Genomic DNA, 20,023 nt, shown 5'->3' on the forward strand with positions numbered 1-20,023 from the left:
ACCCTACCATCTAACATAACTTGTAACATGAAGGTTTCCCTTTAAACAAAATGTTAGTGAATTTAAATAAAGCCCTAAAGGAAGAAAGAGCCTTTTTTGTCATAATAAAACCCAGCTTTCTAAATTAAAAAAAAAAAAAAAAAAAAGGTTTACTCCTGGAGCTGAAGAGATGGGGTCAGTGTTTAAGAACACTGTCTGTTCTTCCTAAAGGAACAGGGTTCAATTCCCAGCACCAACATGTCAGCTAATAACTGTCTGTAACTGGGATCTTAAATAACTTATTAAAAAATGTGCACAGGTCTACATGAGTGTCAGTACCCATGGAAGCCAGAAGAGGGCATTAGATCCCTTGGAGGCTGGCATTAGAGGTGGTTGTGAGCTGACCAAGCAGGTACCAGGAGCTTAGCGTCAGAAGCTTCCAATTAAGAGAGAACATGAAACATTGTCTTTCTGGGTCTGGGATATGTCATTTAATATATTTTCTAATTCCATCCACTTACCTGCAAAGTTCATGTCCTCTCCTTTGCAGATGAGTGGTATTCCATTGCATACATGTACCACACTTGTATTGTCCATTTGTTTAGTTGTAGGCATGTGGTTGGCTCCATTCTCTAACTGGTGAGCATAGAACAGCAAAGAACAATGATGAACAAGGCTCTGTGGAGTAGGATTTCTGTCCTTTGGGCAGATGCCAAGGAGGGATAGCTGGGTCTTAAGGTATGTTTAACTTTTTGGGAATTCTCCACACTGATTTCCATAGTGGCTGCATCTGTGGGCAGTCCCACCAACAGTGAACGAGTGCTCGATTTCCCCTGAGTTCTTGAGAGAATCATTTTTGAAGATCACTTGGACAGCACTCAGGTGAGTGAGGTTGAGAGAAGGCTGCAGGAAGTTGGTTGTTTGGATTTCTTAGGCTGAGTGACAGACTGACTGGTGCTGGCTTTGTTTGCTACTGTGCTCCATAGCTTTCGTATATCCCAGCACTGAATTCATGATGTGGCGAAGTTGTATTTCCCAAGCTCTAAGTCCTAACAAATCCTCCAGTCCTAGCCTTGGGTACTTCAGAATATTACTGTATTTGAAGAATGAATTAAAATGAGATTATTAGAGTGGGATCAAATCCAAGGGCTGGTGTCAAACAGGCAGAGTGGGAGATAGGAAGACACAGGCAACCATCTGAAAGCCAAAGAAAGAGACTTCAGAAAAAAATCACCTTGGTCTTAGAGTTCTAGTTTAATGAACTGTGAAGTGGGGATTCTACTCAGTAAGTGGGTAAGCTACTCAATAAACCTAAGGTTCGTTACAACAGCCCTATCAAATTAATTGCATAGGTATCAAGTTGTTGGTCATTAACAGTTTTTAGAATATTTGTAAAAAATAATAAGACAATGAAAGAACCCACACAAACTGTAAACAGTGATTATCTTTGTAAGGTATAATTATAATAAGCTTTCATATTTTGTATCTACATTTCTGAACAATTTTAGATCTTTTCTAATGGTCACATAATAGGTTTGTCCTTAAAGGCAGAGAAGAAGGACCCTGGACATGAATAGTAGAGAAAAGGAAACTCGATTACAACTACAACCACTGTCCAGCACATCTGCTAAGACTTCCCAAAATGCTCCTGAACAGGGCAGGGCTCCACCTTCCCCATTAGTATGCACTTCACAGGCACATACTTAAATATTTTGGTTGTTAAAGTATGAGCATAGGGGAAAGAGGGCAAGGGAGGGCCATGGGGAAGGGTAAGTGAGAGAAAGTGTAATGGTAATATATATATATAGTTGGGCTGGAGAGGTGGCTCAGAGCACTGACTGCTCTTCCAGAGGTCCTGAATTCAATTCCCAACAACCACATGGTGGCTCACAACCATCTGTAATGGGATCTGATGCCCTCTTCTGGTGTGTCTGAAGACAGCTACAGTGTACTTACATATAATAAATGAATAAATCTTTAAACAAAAAGACAGAAAATGTTACAGTGAAACCCCTCATTCTGGATGCTAACCAAACAATTAACTTTTAAGAAATAAAGGCAAGTGGGGAGGAGACATATAATTCAGTTCCCTATGCTTCTCTTGAACTTTGGGTTTCCCTGTGCACACATCCCCATTCATGAGTTCCATCCTTGCCCCCTTTTATGTGCCAACCTCTGATCGTCCCCAACCAACTCCTTCGCCTTCCAGTCCTCTAGTGTTCTGTCTTACTTTCTCCTAAGCGGTTTCATCCTTTCATCGCCACATTAGATATCCATGGTGTACCTCCTGTTGTCTTGCCATGCCTTCTCTCGCTTGCTTATTTCTATCTGCCTCCTTTTCTAAGTCCTGAAGGGCCCATCCCACCAGGTTCGTGCTCCAGCCCCCTCTTCTCTGTGCTCCTGCTGCATAGACTTTGTCTTCTCTTGCAAGGCTTTTTGCAAAAATGCTCTGGGTTTTCTGGTTTTGTCTTCTGTGTCTAGAGCTTTTCTTTGGTTCTACACTTGGACCTGTGTACTGTGCTACAGGAGGCAGACCTCTCTCCCTCCCTCACAGTTCAGCCTGCCTTTTCTCCTGGATGCTGGGGACTTGGGCCTTCAGCCCCACCTGTGTATTTCCTACCTTTCTGTCTCCTTTCTTTTGGGGCTTCTCGTTTTCCCTTGTTTAACCTGCCTTCCTCCCAGAAGAGCCTTGTAAATATCTGCTCTTCCACCAACTCTTGCTTTTCAGCTCCTTGCTAAATGCTATCTGGTGCTTTTCACTCCTTACCCATCTTTCCTCCCAGACACGAACCAATTCAGTATGAACATCTTCACAGTGTTCCCCTAATTGCTGGTCTAATTTTTTAGCCACAAAAATCCTTCCTCTCTTTTCCTTTTCTTTTTTCTTCTTTCTTTCTTTCTTTCTTTCTTTCTTTCTTTCTTTCTTTTCTTCCTTCCTTCCTTCCTTTCTTTTACAGTTGATTTCTTTCTTTTTTTTTTTTTTTTGAAAATGTTTGCATTTAATTAACCTCTGAAGTGACCTTAAGCCACCAGAAGAACACAGGCACCTCCAACACCCTTTATCTTCTCTTCAGCTCTTCTGCTGAAGAATTTGGCCTTCACGATGACAGGTTGCTTAGGGAGCTTCCCCTTCTCCAGAACTCTGTAGTAGCCTGATCGAACAACATCAATGATGGGAGCAGCTCCAGTCTTGTTTTTTGCTGCATTGACCCGTGTCTGCTCGCTGACCAACGTCCATAATTTATCCAGGTTGACAGTTGGGCAGAAGCTCTGGTTCCTCTTCAGGTGGTAATGCCTCATGCCATCTTTGCTGAAGTAATCCGGATGATATTTGTCAGAGTTGATCCTGTGGTGACACACGCCTCCAGCATTCCCGCGGCCTCCTGGGCGCTTTCTGTGCTTACCGACGCAACCGTGGCCGTGGCTCACGTGGCCCCGGAGTTTCCGGGTCTTCCTCAGTCTGGATGGCATGGCGGGGGCAGAAAAGAAAGAGGGGATTTATTTTTTCTTATTCTATGTCTTTTCTTTTCAGTGGTTTCTTCTTTCAATTGCATTTTTTAAAATACTCATTTTTTTTTCTCTTGATGATAAAAGTTTATGTACCTTGAGCAGGGCATAGTGGTGCATGCCTTTAATACCAGAATTTGGGAGAGAGAGGCAGGAGGATTTCTATGAGTTTGAAGCCAGCCTGGTCTATGAAGTGAATTCCAAGACAGTCAAAGCCACACACAAAACTCTGTCTCGAAAAACCAAAAATAAGCCGCAAATTTATATAACTTATTACGTCTCTTTGCAGCGTTAAAGATGAAACCTTGCATGGCGTCTTTGATTCTTGCTTGCTTGTACAAGACTATTCAAATACTTGTGGTCACTGCGCTGGCCCCAGTCACCTTCACTTCAAAGGGTCCTGTTCTTTGGACTTAATGAAAGCCGAAGCACTATGATAGCTCTGGTAACTGAATTCTTCTTGGATGTTGCTTCATCCCTTGAGCCTCGGGAGGCATGGTTATGGTTACAGAGTTAAGAGTCCATGCCTGTCATGGCCGAGAGCATGGCTGCAGGCAGGTAGGCAATGGAGACTGGGTCAGGAGCTGGGAACTTATATGCTGACACAACAATATGAGGCAGAGAGGGGCTTTTGCCTTTTGATCTCCATGTTTTCTTCAAGGTGCCTACTCAAAGTTAGAAAGAAAGGGAGCTCTGGTGGTAGCCACCTGGGGGCAAAAAGTAACCTTATCAGCAAAACAGTACAGGATGGAGGAAGCTGTCTGTCTAAAGACTTCAGGGAACCTCCACTGTGAGCCTTTATACCTACACAGAGCTGCTTTCCTGTACCTTTCTTTGCATGTGAAAGTGTTGTGTCCAATCCATTGCAAACTGGGCTTCTACTATTGCAAATTTAGCCGTTTACTGCAAAGGACTTTTGCAGTCATTTTTGCATTAGAATTTATTAAGTGCTATTAAGAAAAACACATTTTTTTAAAAAGATTTATTTATTATGTATACAGCATTGCACCTGCATGTAAGCATGCAGGCCAGAAGAGGGCATCAGATCCCACTACAGATGGTTGTGAGCCACCATGTGGCTGCTGGGAATTGAACTCAGGACCTCTGGATGAGCAGACAGTGCTCTTAATCACTGAGCCATCTCTCCATCCCAGAAATACACATTTTAATTGTCACAGATTCCTCACCCGGAGCCTCCAATCTTCTCTGAAATGTAAAACATGCTTTTCTGGTGTGAACAATGGGTGCTGTGCAGCTTGAAGAGAGTCTATCTATCTGTGGGTCCACACATCATGACACAGTCATGCAGGTCAGAGGATAACCTGAGGGAGTTTGTTCTCTCCTTCCATTCTGTGGGTTCTGGGGAAGGAATTCAGGTCACAGGCTTGGCAGCAAAGCTACCTCACTGGCCCTTGTTTGTTGGTTTATTATTTATCTATTTACCTTTCCATGTGGAAACAGGGCCTCACACAGGCCATATATTCCTGGTGCTGGAACTACAAGCATGTGCTATCACGCTCATTTTCTAATGTGCGCATGCAAGGCGTCCACCTTACACAGTGAGCCACATTCCTAGCCCCTGTGAGAGGCCTAGTTTGGATGTTTTCTGGAGTTGTTTTTCTTCCCCATCTTTAAATTAGGGTAGGTGGGATGGCTCAGCAGGAAGAGGCTCCTGCCACCAAGCCTGATTACTGAAGTTCAAACCCCAGGACCCACCAGGCAGAAGGAAAGAATGAGCTCCCAAAAGCTCCCAGAAGCTGTCTCCTCACTTCTCACGAGCACAGTGGAATGTACATACACGTAAATAAACAACAGTAACAGAATGGATTTAAAGAAGAAAATTCTGAAACAAAATTGTGAGTTAATAAAGGGCAAAAACTAAACAACTACAAAGCATGGTGACATGTGACATGTGACATGTGACATGCCCGGTCACATCCACGTCTGCACACAGAAGTTCTGCCTCTGCAAGGGACTAGACTTGTTTCAGTCTCAGCTGCGCTCCTCATAGAAGTGAGCTGGATGTGATGGCACAGGCCTTTAATCCCTGCACTCAGGAGGCAGAGGCAGGAGGATCTCTATGAATAGTCCAAGCCTGCCTTGTGCCTACAAAGTGAGTCCAGGACAGCCAGGGTTGTTACACAGAGAGCCCCTCTCTCAAAAAAAATAAAATGAAATGAAATAAAAAACAGGCAGAACAGTGAGGATGGAGCGATACGTGGCATGGTCCGTAAAGCTGCTTCACACAAAATAATAACCAACTTCCGCGTCTACAAGGTTCAAGTGTTTGTAGCGTCCCTGCAGCATGTCTGATGCTCTCAATGAACACTGAGCTTTTAGTTGCTGGGACAGCATATCTGTAATGAAACAACTTGGGGAGTCGTGGAAAGAAGACTCGGTGACAAGATTACTTGCTGCTCTTTCAGAAGACAGAGTGTCATTCCCAGCACCCTAACTGTGTAGTGCCTGACCCCTGTAAAACTCCAGTTCCAGGGCGTCTGGTACTCTCACTGGCCTCCACAGACACTGACTGCATGTGGGATGCACACAGACCAGCAAGCATTCATGTCTCCACACATAAACAAAAATAAATAAATGACATAAACAATAATGACAGCCTAAGGGATGAAGGCTGATTTGGTCTCATGGGCTCAGCCCACGCTCACTTGGTTCCGTTGCTTCTGGGCCCAAGCGTGATGACGCAGCATCAAGGCAGGGAGCATGCGCCTCCTCACAGCAGGAGGAGGCGGAACAGCAGCTGGAGAGTCCAGAAGCAGAGGCAGCCCTACAAAACAGGCCTCCAGGCCCCATAAACCTACTTCCTGTAACTAGGCCCCATCTCCTGATAGCACCTTCAGCTTTGACCTTACAAAGGGATTAATCTTTGATGAGGCTAAAGCCCTGTGATCCCATCACCTCTCATTATGGCCACTAGCTAGGGACCAATCCGTCAGCATATGAGCCCGTGGGAAAGAAGACACTTCTAATCCAAACCGCAACATGGGTTACATATGCTGGGCTCTAATGATCTTCTTGCAAAATCGCTAATTACAGTTAGCACTTAGTACCATATATCCAGGGACATTCCCTGTGCTTTCTTTAATCCTTCCCCAAATCCTTACGAAACAGTTTCTAAGATGGAGATGAGAAAATTGTTGAGCCATTGTATAAACAGCCCAAGATTGGACTTACTTAGCAAAACCAGGACTTGAGTCCAGGTTATTGAGGCCCTGGGACATCATAACTGGTGAATAAGTAGGTGAATGGTGCCTCCTGTGAGGGACACGTGAAGCTCTCCTTATTTAAAAACACATTGATTCCCCATGTGGCTAGACACAAAACACACCACATGTGGTTCTTGTACCTAATGATCCCCAAACAGAAGGCCCATTCCTTCCCTCGAGACTCTGTCAAAGGATCTGTTTTGACGAATTCACTTTGTGTCTCCTTAGTTTCAGTGAATTACATCATTCTCTTGCACAGACTTGAGCGAAAGAGGAAGGTTAGAATGGAGATAGCCTTTGCTCCAGGAAAAGTTAGACAGCAAGCAAAGGAAATTAGACCAGTCCCCAGTGATCACAAAAATAGAACTCGTTCTCCAAGCTCTTTCCCACTCTGAATACAGAACCTAGAAGAGGTAGGCTTTACGAATCTCACAGGGAGAGCAGGAATGAGTAGTGGACCTCTGGCAAGCAGCAACAGGGTTACCCAGTACAGCTTCCATTGGCTTCTTTTGTGGAGGTTAGGTGAATGATAAAAGTCTTGGCCTGAGAGAGGGACATGCTCATGCAGTACGGGATGCTCTGGAGAGAGGCCTCCTAGGTGCCTGCCTTAGGGACTGACACCGCCCTCAGCTGCAAGTGTTGGTGGCTGACAGCTCACAGCCGAGTCTGTTTCTCAGGACTGCCTACTCCTGGACAATCTGCAGGGAAAAGGCTGAGCCCCATCTACTCTGAGGACGGAACAGCTAAGTAAGCTGACTCCAGTCCAGATAGTGCGGAGCCTGAGGGTCTCTGTAGCCATTGCACAGTGTTCTTTTGCCTCTGACCCTTCTGCCCGCTGCTTTCAGCACAGAAGGGATGCCCCCTAGGAGAGCCTGGGGAGAATTCAGTCTAAGACAAACCCAAATTACTTCACATTCATATTTAAAAAGAGACTCCTGCTGTCCCTCAAAGGAACAAATCAGTTGTTGGGGCAGGGTGGCACAGCCTGTAACACCAGGCAGATGGCTCTCTCAGTTCAAAGCCTGCCTGGTCTGTTGAGCAAGTTCCAGGCCATCCAGAGCTATATATGGTAAATAGTTTGACTGAACACACACACACACACACACACACACACACACACACACACACACACACACACACACACACACAATCAAGAACTAAACTAAAATTAAAAAAAAACCAACAGATTACCTTTCCCAACAACAATGTGTTTTATCAACTCTGTAAGTGAAGTGAGGGTGAAATTGGGGCACCCACTTCCCACACTGCTTTATACTAACAAGGTTTACACCATTGCAAACATTCACACCATTAGCAAACTATCACACGGTAAAAACTGAGCTGTAGAGCAGCCACTGCCAACATGCATAATAAAACTAAGCTTAAAACCTTTACCGACAAGTAGGAAACATGTTTTATATAAAAACATAATGCTCAGAAGAAAGAATAAAAAAGGACTAGAAAGCAATGGAATATACATTACGGGAAATCAGAATGGAAGACTGTTTGGAGGGGAGAAAGGGTCCAGCCAGAGGGGAGGAGGGAGTATTAGGAACAAAGTATTTGCATGAAAATTCTATATAACAGGGACTGGAATGATAATCATCTAAGGGCTTTGCTTTGAGAAAACAAAACAAAACAACACAAACAGAACAAACAATGAAAAACCGCCAGCTCATTTGATTCGCAGAACCCTTATTTAAAAAGTTGAGGGGTTGGGGATTTAGCTCAGTGGTAGAGCGGAAAAAAAAAAAAGAAAAAAAAAAAAAAAAAAAGTTGAATGTGGTGGTACACATTTGTAATCTCAGTGCTGGGAAGTAGAGATAAACAGATGTGTAGCACTCTCTGGCCACCCCGGGTAGCTGGATCAGGAAGCTCCAGCACAGTGAGAGGCCTTGTGATTAAAAACAGGTGGACTGGGCTGGAGACACGCTACCCAAGGCTGACCTCTGAGCACAAGCATACATGTATCCACACACATACCCACTGTACACATGTGCGCGCGCACACACACACACACACACACAGCTATAACAAAACCTAATTCTTTGTATGTTAACTTTAAAAAAGCTTAAAAAGAAAGGGAAAAAGCTGCTCACAGATCTTTCTTCAAATGTATACATTCCCAGCTAGGCAGGGTGGTGTGTACCTTTAATCCCAGCCGTCAGGAGGCAGAGGCAAGTGATTGATCTGGATTTGAAAATGAAAGAAAGACAGACAGACAGACAGACAGGCAAGCAGGTAGTCAGGCAGGCACACATGCGCGCTCCAGTTAATTTTTGACATGGCATGACTAGTTCAAAGGCTGGGCATTCCTAAACCTTCCCCTGCTTGCAAACTCCCCTCATGACCCCCATACTCCTGAGACTCCTAAACCTTCCCACGCTACCCCAGGCCCAATCAGGGAAGTGGCCAGTGGCCACTTACTCAAATTCTTACATGGCTGGTTGGTTTTCTCTCCTACAACTCTGTGTCCCATCCCTCTTCTCCAAATCATGGTGATTCTCCCTGTCCTCCCTTTCTCCGAAAATCTAAAGGTCCCTCCTCAGTCTACCTGCCCAACCATTGGCCATTGGCTCTTTATTAATGGATCAAAAAACAATTGGGGACAAATACCTTCAGCATTTGGACAAACAGATTCCTGATTTTGGGAGTTGGATTAATTCAAAGCATTAGAATCAATCCCCAACAACAAAAAAAGACAAACAAACAACAACAACAAAACAAACAAACAGCAAGAATAACAAATCTCAACCAGAGGGGTATTAAGAGGAGTCTTAAAAAAAATCACAGAGGTAACTGTCTGACCACACAGACGAGGTCAGGACTCCATAAGAACACTAAATAGTAATTTCAGATATTTATATTCATGCACGTTGATTGGGATGCACCAATCCTAATTCCAAAGTGGTGTGAAATCTGTCACCCTCTTCCCATATTTGTTGCTACACTATTCAGTGATCGGTTTCTGTTTGCTTTATTTTGTTTGCTGTTTTTTTGTTTTGTTTTGTTTGTTCATTGTTCCAGGCAGGATATCAGGTAGCACAAAATGGGTTGGAGTTTACTTTAAACTTTCGAGTCTCCTGTCTCCACATCTCAAATGCTGTATGCTGGGATTACAGATGTGTGCCACACGCTCAGTTTATGGAATGTTGGGGTTGAGCTCAGAGCTTTGTGTATGCTAGGCAAGCACTCTTGTAACTGTGGTACATCTTCTGCCCAGCCGCTGGTAATTTTCAAACAAAAGTTGAGGTCATTTGCTTTAATTGATCCCCGATGCACTAAAAATGAAATCCAAACTTCATAAGAGATCCTTCAGGTCTCCAAGTACCATGTTCTGTCTCCACCTGGGTCCACTGTCTTTTTTTCTTCCTCAGACCTTTTTACATGAATATCTCCATTATTTCCTAACTCTTCCTCAACTGCCAGATTATAGCTTTAAAGGTGTTTATTTATTTGTAGTATTATATATATATATATATATATATTTTTTTTTGGTTCTTTTTTTTTTTTTTTGGAGCTGGGGACCGAACCAGGGCCTTGCACTTCCTAGGCAAGCGCTCTACCACTGAGCTAAATCCCCAACCCCCTATATTTTTTTTAAGATTTATTTATTATTTATTATATATGAGTACAATGTCTTCAGACACACCAGAAGAGGGCATCAGATCCCATTACAGATGGTCGTGAGCCACCATGTGGTTGCTGGGAATTGAACTCAGGACCTCTGGAAGAGCAGTCAGTGTTCTTAACCACTGAGTCATCTCTCCAGCCCGTAGTATTATATTTTTAATAAATCCCCACATGGGGTTCCTACCTGTATCAATGGTTTATGTTCTGGAATGAAAGGCAAGCACACACACACACACACACACACACACACACACACACAACCTATATATTTTAATATGTCTTAGGCAGCACAATAGCTGGGCAGCTGCCTACCCTCCATGCCATTAGAATCTACCTCCCACTGATAACTCTGAGTAACTACTTACTAAATTCTATGTTCCATCTTGGCTGCTCTGGGCCCCAATTGAACAGCCCTCTGGGCCCCTTTACATGGTGGCTTTGTATCTCTGCCCTGTACACTCCTCAGGCACTGTATCTCTTCTCCTTCCCCTTCCTCCTCCAAGTCCCACACCAGGGAATCCTAAACTCTGCCTCTGTTTCTTCTCCCCAGTTATTGGCTGTTGGCATCTTTATTTACCAATCAGAATTAACCCAAGTCAGGTTACAAGGAGCTACTTGCAGACCTTCTACTGCAAACTGTTTTGGGCGACCCAATCAGCATTAGAAATCAAGCAGCTACATTTATTCTTCTTTGAAACAAATTACACCCTTTACTCTCATTCTATTACACTCTTTCAGAACACTCCAGTTGCCATCCCTACCTGTGCCTGTATGATTATCATAAATCTTTTCTCTGTACAAATGCTGGTATGTTCATTTGTGTGCTCCCTATTGCGGATGCATCTGACCCTCAGATCCTTCATGCTTCACAAGGAGACAATCTACTTTTATATCGACTCTGCTCTTCCAGAACATGGCTGAGACTTCAAGTTGATAACTTACGTGCAAGTAATACTGTTGAACGGGTTAATATGTAGGCTGTGCACTGTTGTGAGGAAATCAAGGATAATGAATAGTACCTTGGTCGGGGGAGTACCCTCTAGTGGAAGAGATACAGCTAAAACAGAAAATTTTATAAGGCAAGATACAATGATTAACCTTTTAAGAACTATTTTAACTTTTTTTAATTGTTAAGAACTATTTTAACTTTCTTTTTAATTGTGTGTGTGTGCGTGTGTGTGTGTGTGTGTGTGTGTGTGTGTGTGTGTGTGTATGCATGTGAGTATGAGTCTATGACTTCCTTGGAGCTCTGAGTGTTGGATACTTCTGAAGGTGGAGTTACTATAGGCATTTGTAAGCCGCTTGATGCAAGAGCTAGGAACAGAAATCTGGTCTTCTACAAGAAGAGTGCAGGATCTTAACCCTCTTCACGCTGAGATCCCCTCTCCAGCCCCACAATGGTTAACCTTGGCTGTCAACTTGATTCGACCAATAGATAAATGGATCAGCGAAGCATACCTTTTAGGTGTGTCTATGAGGGCATTTCTATTGAAGGTTAACTAACGGATTAAAAACAATCTCCTCTAGAATGTGGATGGCACCATTCCACAGACTACATAGAATAAAAGAAGAAAAAAAGAAAGAAACATGCCCATCCACCCACCCACCTCCAGTCACTACAGGCATATTGTCTCTGCCCACTCCCTGCCTCCACTCCCCTGTGACCTCTAGGTGAGCTTTGCCTGCTCCCCACTGCTATGACTGAGTTCTAAAACTATGATCCAGAATCAGTGTCCTCTTCTTCAAGTTGTTTTCCTCTGGTATTTTGACTAACACCTAGAACACTAACATCATAGAGAAAGTCTGTGCCCTGAAGAAGGGAGATTGCTACAGCTCTGGAAATCAGGGGAGACTCTGTAAGAATGTACTATCATCACACTGGCCACTGGATGGACAGGAAGCCTATACATAGGCTCCAGGCAGAGGAAGCCCAGGGACTACCCGGAGAAGGTATGTAGATCCATTTAATGGAGCTGGGGACAAAAGCAGGATGAAAGTCAGAGATGCTGCATGAAAGGGCATCATTTGCCAGACTGAAAATTCTGAGTGCTATTCTGGAGGCAGTGTGGAGTGATATCAATAACTCAGCTCAGTATTTTTTATGAGACAGTTTCTCCACATAGTCCTGGCTGCCCTGGAAGTAGCTCAGTAGACCAGACTGGCTTTGAACTCAGAGATGCCCCTGCCACTGCCTCTCAAGTGCTGGGATTAAAGTCATGGGCCACCATGCCCAGATGTTTTAAAATCTTTTTGAACAAAAGCAAAAACTGGAATACAAGCACTCGTATACTCGGTATGTGAGAAAAACAATCAACCAATGACACAATGCCCCCTCCCCGCTCCGTGTTGGCTATATTTCCTTTTTAGGTAAACATATAAATGTGTACATATACACATGTGCACACTTTAGAGCACACACACTCCTATGATGATTTACGTATGTGGAATTGCTTGCCAAAAAGTTCCTTCCTAGAAAGCTTGGTTCCCCCATGTTGTGGATTTGGTCATTGAGAGGGAATTGATTGATGAGAGCTTTAAACTAATCAATAGACTAATCTATTTTTAAGATATATTTTAAAATATAAACATGAACTCATGTATAAGTATGTGAAAATCTATTTTTTAAAATGTATGCACTCCCATGTGTGCCTGAGTATGTGGGTACAGGAGCCAGCGGAGGTCAAAGGAAGCATCAAGTCCTCTAGAACTGGAATGACAGACAGTTGTGAGTCACCGGATGGTTGCTGGGTGCTGGACCTCAGTGCTCGTAAGAACAGAAAGCACTCTTCCTGCTGAGCCATCACTCCAGCTCCCAGACTAAGCTATTTATTTGATGGAGTCAAAGTTTGAATGGAGAGCAGGGAAGTGGTGGAAACTGGAGGAGGAAGTTGGCCCCTGGGGACCTGCCCCCACCCCCCCAGCTGTCTGCTGTTGGCCAACAAGGAAGGTGCTTTGCTACGCTATACGCTCCCCGTGTTTTACGTTCTAATCACACAGGCCCTGAATCACCCTGTGTAGCCCAGGCTGGCCTTGAATAATGGAGCAACAAGACCCTGAACAGGAACTTTTAATAAATTCTTACCTTAATTCATTTCTGGGCTATTCTGTCTCACTGATGAAAACCAACAGTGATTAGGTGGCTGTCTTCCTTCTCCCCCCTCCTCCTTTTGTGTTGAATCGTTTTGAAGAAAATTAATGGTTCATGTCTATATACTTTTCCAAGTTTTTTAGATCTCCAACATCAGCAACTGAGCTAATATAGTTACTGCCTAACAACAGGCTGGTAATACGAGACAGTTCGCACTTTATAACTGTGCTGGAAAAGTCTCAAAGTCTGTTTTGCGGAGCCAGAATCCAGTCCCGTATTTATTTAATTGTGCCTTTAAGTCTGTTTGTTAATTAGCAAGCAGAATCACCCTATATCACCCGAGGTGGTCTTAAATAAATCGAGTGCCTCCTGCTCCTGGTGTGAGTGGTGCTGGGGGTAGAATCCAGGTTCTTGTGCATGCCAGGCAAGCTTCCCACCAAGTGAGCTACGTTCTCAACGTGCCTATAAACCATGTGTGTCTATGTGTATCTCTCTGTGAGTATGTTCACCTGAATGCTGGGGCCGGGGGAAGCCAAAGGCATTGGATCTTTGGAGCTGGAGTGACCAGTGATTGTGAGTTTGAGTTGAGTTAAGTATGTCTTGTGCAAGAGCAGAAAACACTACAGTCACAGAGCCGTCTCCCCAGACCTCACATTCTCCATCTGGCTGTCTCCTTGGGTCTACCATTAAGTGGCTTTCTTTAGCTCCTATAAATGGGCTTTATTTGATTCAGTTTCAATTATTTTGGCAAGGCAGTTTCCTTCACAAATGACATTTGTACTCTGTGCTGCAATATCACAGGGACCTCATAAAAATGTTGTCTCTGGGTCAGTGATGTGAGATTACTGGGTTCAAACGGGGACAGTGAGATCTCCTGTGTTTCTCCTTTGTGGTTACACACTGAACTGAGGGTCGTGTGGCACCACAGCTCCCACTTGTTACAAATGCTTGGAGTTGGTCAAAACTCAAATGTACTTTCTTACAACCGCATGATAACAATTCCCTCCCTCCCTCCCTCTTTCCATTTGTTTTCTGTAAAGGTTTTTAACCAAAGTGATAAGCCAGGCTTTCCAATCAGACTAGATTCACTTCCTTCCTTCCTTCCTTCCTTCCTTCCTTCCTTCCTTCCTTCCTTCCTTCCTTCCTTCCTTCCTTCCTTCCTTCCTTCTTCCTCCCAGGACTAGAGAGATGTTTAAAGATGCTCCCTGTTCTTCTAGAGAACTTGAGTTCTGTTCCCAGTATTCCTATGGGGTGGCTACCCACCAACTTTAGCTCCAGCTCCAGAGGATTGTATGCCCTCTTCTGGCATCTGCAAGTACTTGCACACAGGTGTACACACACACACACACACACACACACACACACACACACACACACACACACACAATTAGAAGAAATTAATAAATTAAAGTTAAACCCTATTCTGCCAGGTCAAACTGCTACACTGTCATAGGTGTTTGATTCCCCAAAGTACAGGTTTTGGCAATTTTTGTAGTAATAATTCACAATAGCCCAATGCTGCATTAGTTACTGAAATTTGTGACCTCTAACACAGCTGTAATTAAGCTGATCAAATCTAATCATTCAATACCCAGTTCAAAACAAAACAACAAAGCCCCAACAATAAACAAGAGATTTAATTGTGTTTTTACCACACTAAACCTAACAAGGGTCTTTAGATTTGGAAAAAGAGATATAAAAGCAGGCAATAGGTCTTTGACAATCTATTCTCCTCGTAAACTAGAATAGCAACTTAGTCAGATTTAGTAGAAGTGTGCGACAATCTAGAATAAAGAGACAGAGGGTAAATCAAGAAAGGGTGGGGATTGGGGGAGTTCAGGAGGGGGCTGAGGAAGCTCTCTCTGGGTTCTTCCGGAGGCAGGACAAGAGAAGGGAATCCCTAAGAGACCCAGGAACCATCCATCTCTATTAAGGCCACCTGCAAATCTTAATTCAGAAGGAGGGAATTCCACAGCACACCCACATCAAAGAACATTTATAGAGGCCCATCACTTCCTTAAAGCTGCAAACGTGCCTGCCCACTCGTGCATCCATGAATTTATTTGCTATCTCGGCCAACTTCAGCTTTCACTGACAATTTCCAGAACCAATCATCTCCAAACATAGCCCCGCCTCCCCATCGACAAGTGAAAGACAAAGGTGTCAGCCAATAAAAGATAAGAATGAGTATGTAAAGGCAGGACTCTGCCCCATTTACCTCGATACGCCCAGTAATTGGTAGAAAGGCTTGAGCAGCTGATGCCAACCACCAATCCGTAAGGGCGGAAGAGGATGAAGGGCAGAGCAATGGGCGGGGGGTGACGTGGCAATGACAGAAGCATAAACTGTAGTGACTGACGGAAGTACTAGCCATTCGGAAGCCAAACCGACCAGGCGCTCGGCATTCTCCTGTCCTCGGACCTCGCAAAACCACCAATGATTTGGTAGACCTGCCTGATTGGCTTTCCCTTTAGCCAATCGAAAGCAGGCCTGGAGGACGCGTCGCGCCTTGCGCTTCTCACTGGGCGGAGTAGCATGACAGGCCCGAGAGAAATGCCAATGTCCGCGGGGTCTTCCGCAAGTGACACTTGGCGGCACCAATCGCCGCCCTCCTTCCCGGCGGCCGAGCCCTCCTTCCCGCGGCGGGGCTGGCGGGGCGGGGACGCTGCGCGGCGGCGGCTGAAACGCTAGCCGTGTTGGGCGCTCCGGGCGGCGGCGGCGGAGCTCGTAGGCGGTTCCGGTCCTGTCTCTCCGGGCGGCGGCGGCTCATGGCGGCGACCGAGCTGAGAGGAGTGGTAGGGCCGGGGCCGGCAGCCATCGCGGCCCCGAGCGGCGGCGGTGCGGGTCCACCCGCTGTGGGAGGCGGCGGCGGACGCGGGGACGCGGGGCCCGGCTCTGGGGTGGCAGGCGCGACGGCTGCGACGGCCGGCGGCCGGGCCCCTGGGGCCGGAGGAGTGGCGGCAGGCGGCCCGGGCTCTGCACCGCCAGCCGCGGGCTCGGGCGGTTCGGGCGCCGGGGGCTCGGGCTCGGCTAGAGAGGGCTGGCTCTTCAAATGGACCAATTACATCAAAGGCTACCAGCGTCGATGGTTCGTGCTGAGCAACGGGCTCCTGAGCTACTACAGGTAACTGCTTCCGGGGCGCCGCGCTCACCTGGCCTTCCCCTGTGCAGCCCACAGACCCGCGCTGTCACTCTCCGCCGGCCCGCTTCACTGCCAAGGTCGCCCTGGGTCGCTGTCTGTCACCTGTACAGGTTGACAGCTTGCAAAAGTCAGAACCTGCAGATTTGACACACTGCTCCTGCCCCTGCTGTCGCCCGCCCCTAGTGCCTCATCTGCCTCCATCCCTGGGTCTTTCCTGTCAGCAATTGTTTGGAGAGCATCTGCTCTGCCTTTGTATTTCTGCTACCACGTGGGTGCAATCGCTAATTCTGCAAGTAAAGCACTGTTGTGAGGCTGGAGGGGCACAGATAGAGCCTGGTCACTGTCCCTCAGGAACTTACAGTGGAAGTTCCAACTCCTAACTTTTTGTGTTCCAGTCTCTAAAATTTAATATTTCTGATACACCCTTGATATATCTGCCCATGCTTAGTATACTCAGTCCACACATTCAGACATCAGAATACCAACACACAGGGAGACTTTGGGGTTCTGTCCACCATATGTCTTACCTCTCCAAGCCTGAGTTTACTTTCTCTCGGTCTAGACAGTCCAGAATGTATACTCTACCATAGCTTTTACTTTTGCTTGCCCCACCTCCTCTCACTGGAATAATTGTCTTATCCAGCAGTCACCATGCACCTTTTAGTATTTACTTAAGATTAAGTTTTATTAAAGGAAGAGTACATGTTTTTGAGACGATTCACAGTGCTTCTTTTGGTATGGTTAACGTATACTTACTGTGACTCATAGCATGGTCATAAACATGTCACACACTTTGGGGCTTATATTACTAGGCAGGTGTTGTGGGAGGTGATTTGGGGAGAGCGTTTCCAACGTCTGTGCATTGTGGCCTGATGTCATACATGCAACATTTCATTCAGTGCTCCTAGATCTCCTAGCTCCCTGGGAGTTAGGACATGTTCCCATGTTCTTGACAAGGAAGCAGACTTAGCAGGGTCTTGGAGAAATCAGGATTTGAAACTACTCTTCATACTTTGAAACCTAAAACTTAGGTTAGTGTTACATGGACCAGTTAGCTACAGAGATAATTACCTAAAACATGGTGTTACAGTGTGTTTCGTGCAATAAAGTACAGAAGTGTATTCTAAGAGGGCTTTGCTTAGTATAATGACATTTCTGGTTGAAATCTCTTCCCAGAGGCCATCCAGTATGGGAACCCAAGACCCTGGGGCGGGGGTGGGGGGGTGAGGGGGTGGTGGCTCGGCCTGTATTTCTTTTCAGTTTCACCGGGTTACTTTCAGGAGGTTCAGGAGGAATGAATAACTCCCATGAACACCGTTGGCTTGGCTCTCAGAGTTTTAAGGAAAGCTTGAAGACAAGAGGTGGAGGTTGTTGGGAACATTTTTATTGCTCTCCACGTAGAAAATGCCTTACCTCATCCTTGACGCTTAAGCAACATTAGTTGTTTGATAGGTGTAACATTTTCATTATTGTATTCTGAATTAGTTTTAATATAACCCTTTCTCCTACTCATTTAGAACTCATTTTAGGATTATAACACACATTTAAAGTTTTAGTTTGACTCGGAGTTTTTTCCATCTATTCAAGCTCATGTCTTGTTTTAATTGACTATTCTAATGTTCAGTTGATTCATAGCCTGACTTGGTTCATAAATCTCTAATTACATTGATTCCGTGTATTAAAACTTGTATATTGAGGGCTAGACATGGTGATAACAAGCTTTTAATCTCAGCAAAAGGCAGAGGCAGGTGGATCTCTATAATTTTGAGGGATCCTGGTCTACATAGCAAGTTCTAGGATAGCCAGAGCTACAAAACAAACGAAAAACAAACAAAAAAACCAACTGTATTATCCAAGGACTTTAATAATATGTGGTCTTGGGTTGGAGAAAAGCACTTACTGTGCATACATAAGCGCAGGCAAAAGACAAGTAAAATACAGTAAAGTTAAAAAAAATTAAAATATTCCCTGATTGTTTTAATCCAACCAAGTTCTTACATTATTTATTTTGCAGGATACCTGATTGTTTCATCATTATAAATCTTGATCAGTGTTGACCTAGGATATTAATAACTTAACCTGTTGCTATTTCTTCATATTTGTTGCCGCTTTTACCTTTTTTCTCACAGTAGCTGATTCCACATAAAACACCTTCTAAAAACATAGCAAAATATGCCATTAGCCTGCTGTTGCCAAGAAGGATGGTCCCACTCACAAGCCAACCAATCAACAGGGCCTAGTTTATCATCTGTTCATTACCCCAGCAGCCCCAGAATTTCAGTGAAGTACATCCTTTCTACTGCATTGGCAGTTTATTCTTAGTAGGGTACCTTGTGATCCCCATCTTCTTCCTAGAATTACTTAGCTATGTTATTATTCCTCCTCTGAATGTCATATGTCTAAAACCTACAGTCTCTGATGTATGCCATTTTCAAAATACATGTTTCCTTCATAGACTCCATTGTCTGATGACATAGAACAGTCATGAGCAAGCCTTTTTATCTTATGTTTATTTACATAGATGCCCCATAACTTACTCTCTTATACAGAATCCCATATCTCTCAAAAACACCCATGGCAGGCTATAGTAGGTTTTCCTTCTAGGTTCTAGAGATTAAATTACTATTTCATCTGGCCTTTTGAGGCAAGAACTTTCTAGCCAGAAAATAACCATGTAATACTGCAATGACTGAAGAACTTCGATGCAGAATCTTTCCTATCTCTGTTCTAAACATAACCATAGGTATGTTTGCCTAAGAGCTCTGTGGTCAGGCCTCCCTTCCTCCTCTGAGGGTTTTTAGTGTCTGTTAACCACCTATAGACTTTATATTATCTGAGAAACTTCTTTGGTGCAGGAAGATGGTGGAGTCAGAGGAGACCCAGGAGGCAGTTAGTGGAGAGTGTCAATAGGGAGGTCTGTGACAGAAGGCCCAGGTACTAAGGGTGAGCTGGCCTTCAGCTGTGATCTGTAATTCAGCCTGCATTATTCACAATGTAACCGAAACTTGGGGTGGGGGTGGGGGAGGTAAGAATAGAAAAAGCAGGGATTCACATTACAGTGTGGCAGGTGCAGGGCATGGAAAATGGCCAGTCCTTTGAGACCCTCACCCCCACCCTGTGATCTCTTATTGCTCATTAGTACATTTGAGAAGTAGGAAAAATTGTTAACACATGATAAAGTAAACAACAGCAAATCTGTCTTCTTAAGGGGCAGTAAACAGACGTTCTCAAACATATTAAATCTTAGTGTCTAGGAAGGGTGTGTGCCATTTCTGGCATGTAGGAATTCTGGATGTGCCAGGTGTGTTTGGCTGCTTGGCTCTACTGCTTTGTACTGTGGCAGAGGACTTTGACCTCTTTATGTTCTGAGTTGGACAGGGAAAACTGCAGTTTGAACGTGTGACATAATAACCAGCGGTAGGAAGAAATGGGCAGTTTCTCTGTGTGCTC

At 44.6% G+C, this 20,023-nt stretch overlaps 2 protein-coding genes across 2 annotated transcripts in view; one reads left to right on the plus strand and one right to left on the minus strand.

Moving 5' to 3' along the window:
- Positions 1–3,000: 3,000 nt before the first annotated feature.
- Positions 3,001–3,450, minus strand: LOC116891686 (60S ribosomal protein L27a-like). The gene has a single exon (XM_032892949.1). The coding sequence runs from the start codon at positions 3,448–3,450 to the stop codon at positions 3,001–3,003; it is 450 nt and encodes a 149-aa protein (XP_032748840.1).
- A 12,536-nt stretch (positions 3,451–15,986) lies between these two features.
- The window catches only part of Osbp (oxysterol binding protein), a 29,706-nt gene continuing 25,669 nt past the window's right edge, over positions 15,987–20,023 (plus strand). Inside the window, exon 1 of the mRNA XM_032891661.1 lies at positions 15,987–16,555. Coding sequence (XP_032747552.1) covers positions 16,200–16,555 — 356 coding nt within the window. The 5' untranslated portion in view covers positions 15,987–16,199. The remainder of the gene's footprint in view (positions 16,556–20,023) is intronic.

Source organism: Rattus rattus, chromosome 2 (genome assembly GCF_011064425.1).
Source record: "Rattus rattus isolate New Zealand chromosome 2, Rrattus_CSIRO_v1, whole genome shotgun sequence".
Taxonomy (NCBI): domain Eukaryota; kingdom Metazoa; phylum Chordata; class Mammalia; order Rodentia; family Muridae; genus Rattus; species Rattus rattus.

What these genes read in the sequence shown, in the direction of transcription:
- LOC116891686 (XM_032892949.1), bottom strand. Translation starts at nt 3,450, where the DNA reads ATGCCATCCAGACTGAGGAAGACCCGGAAACTCCGGGGCCACGTGAGC.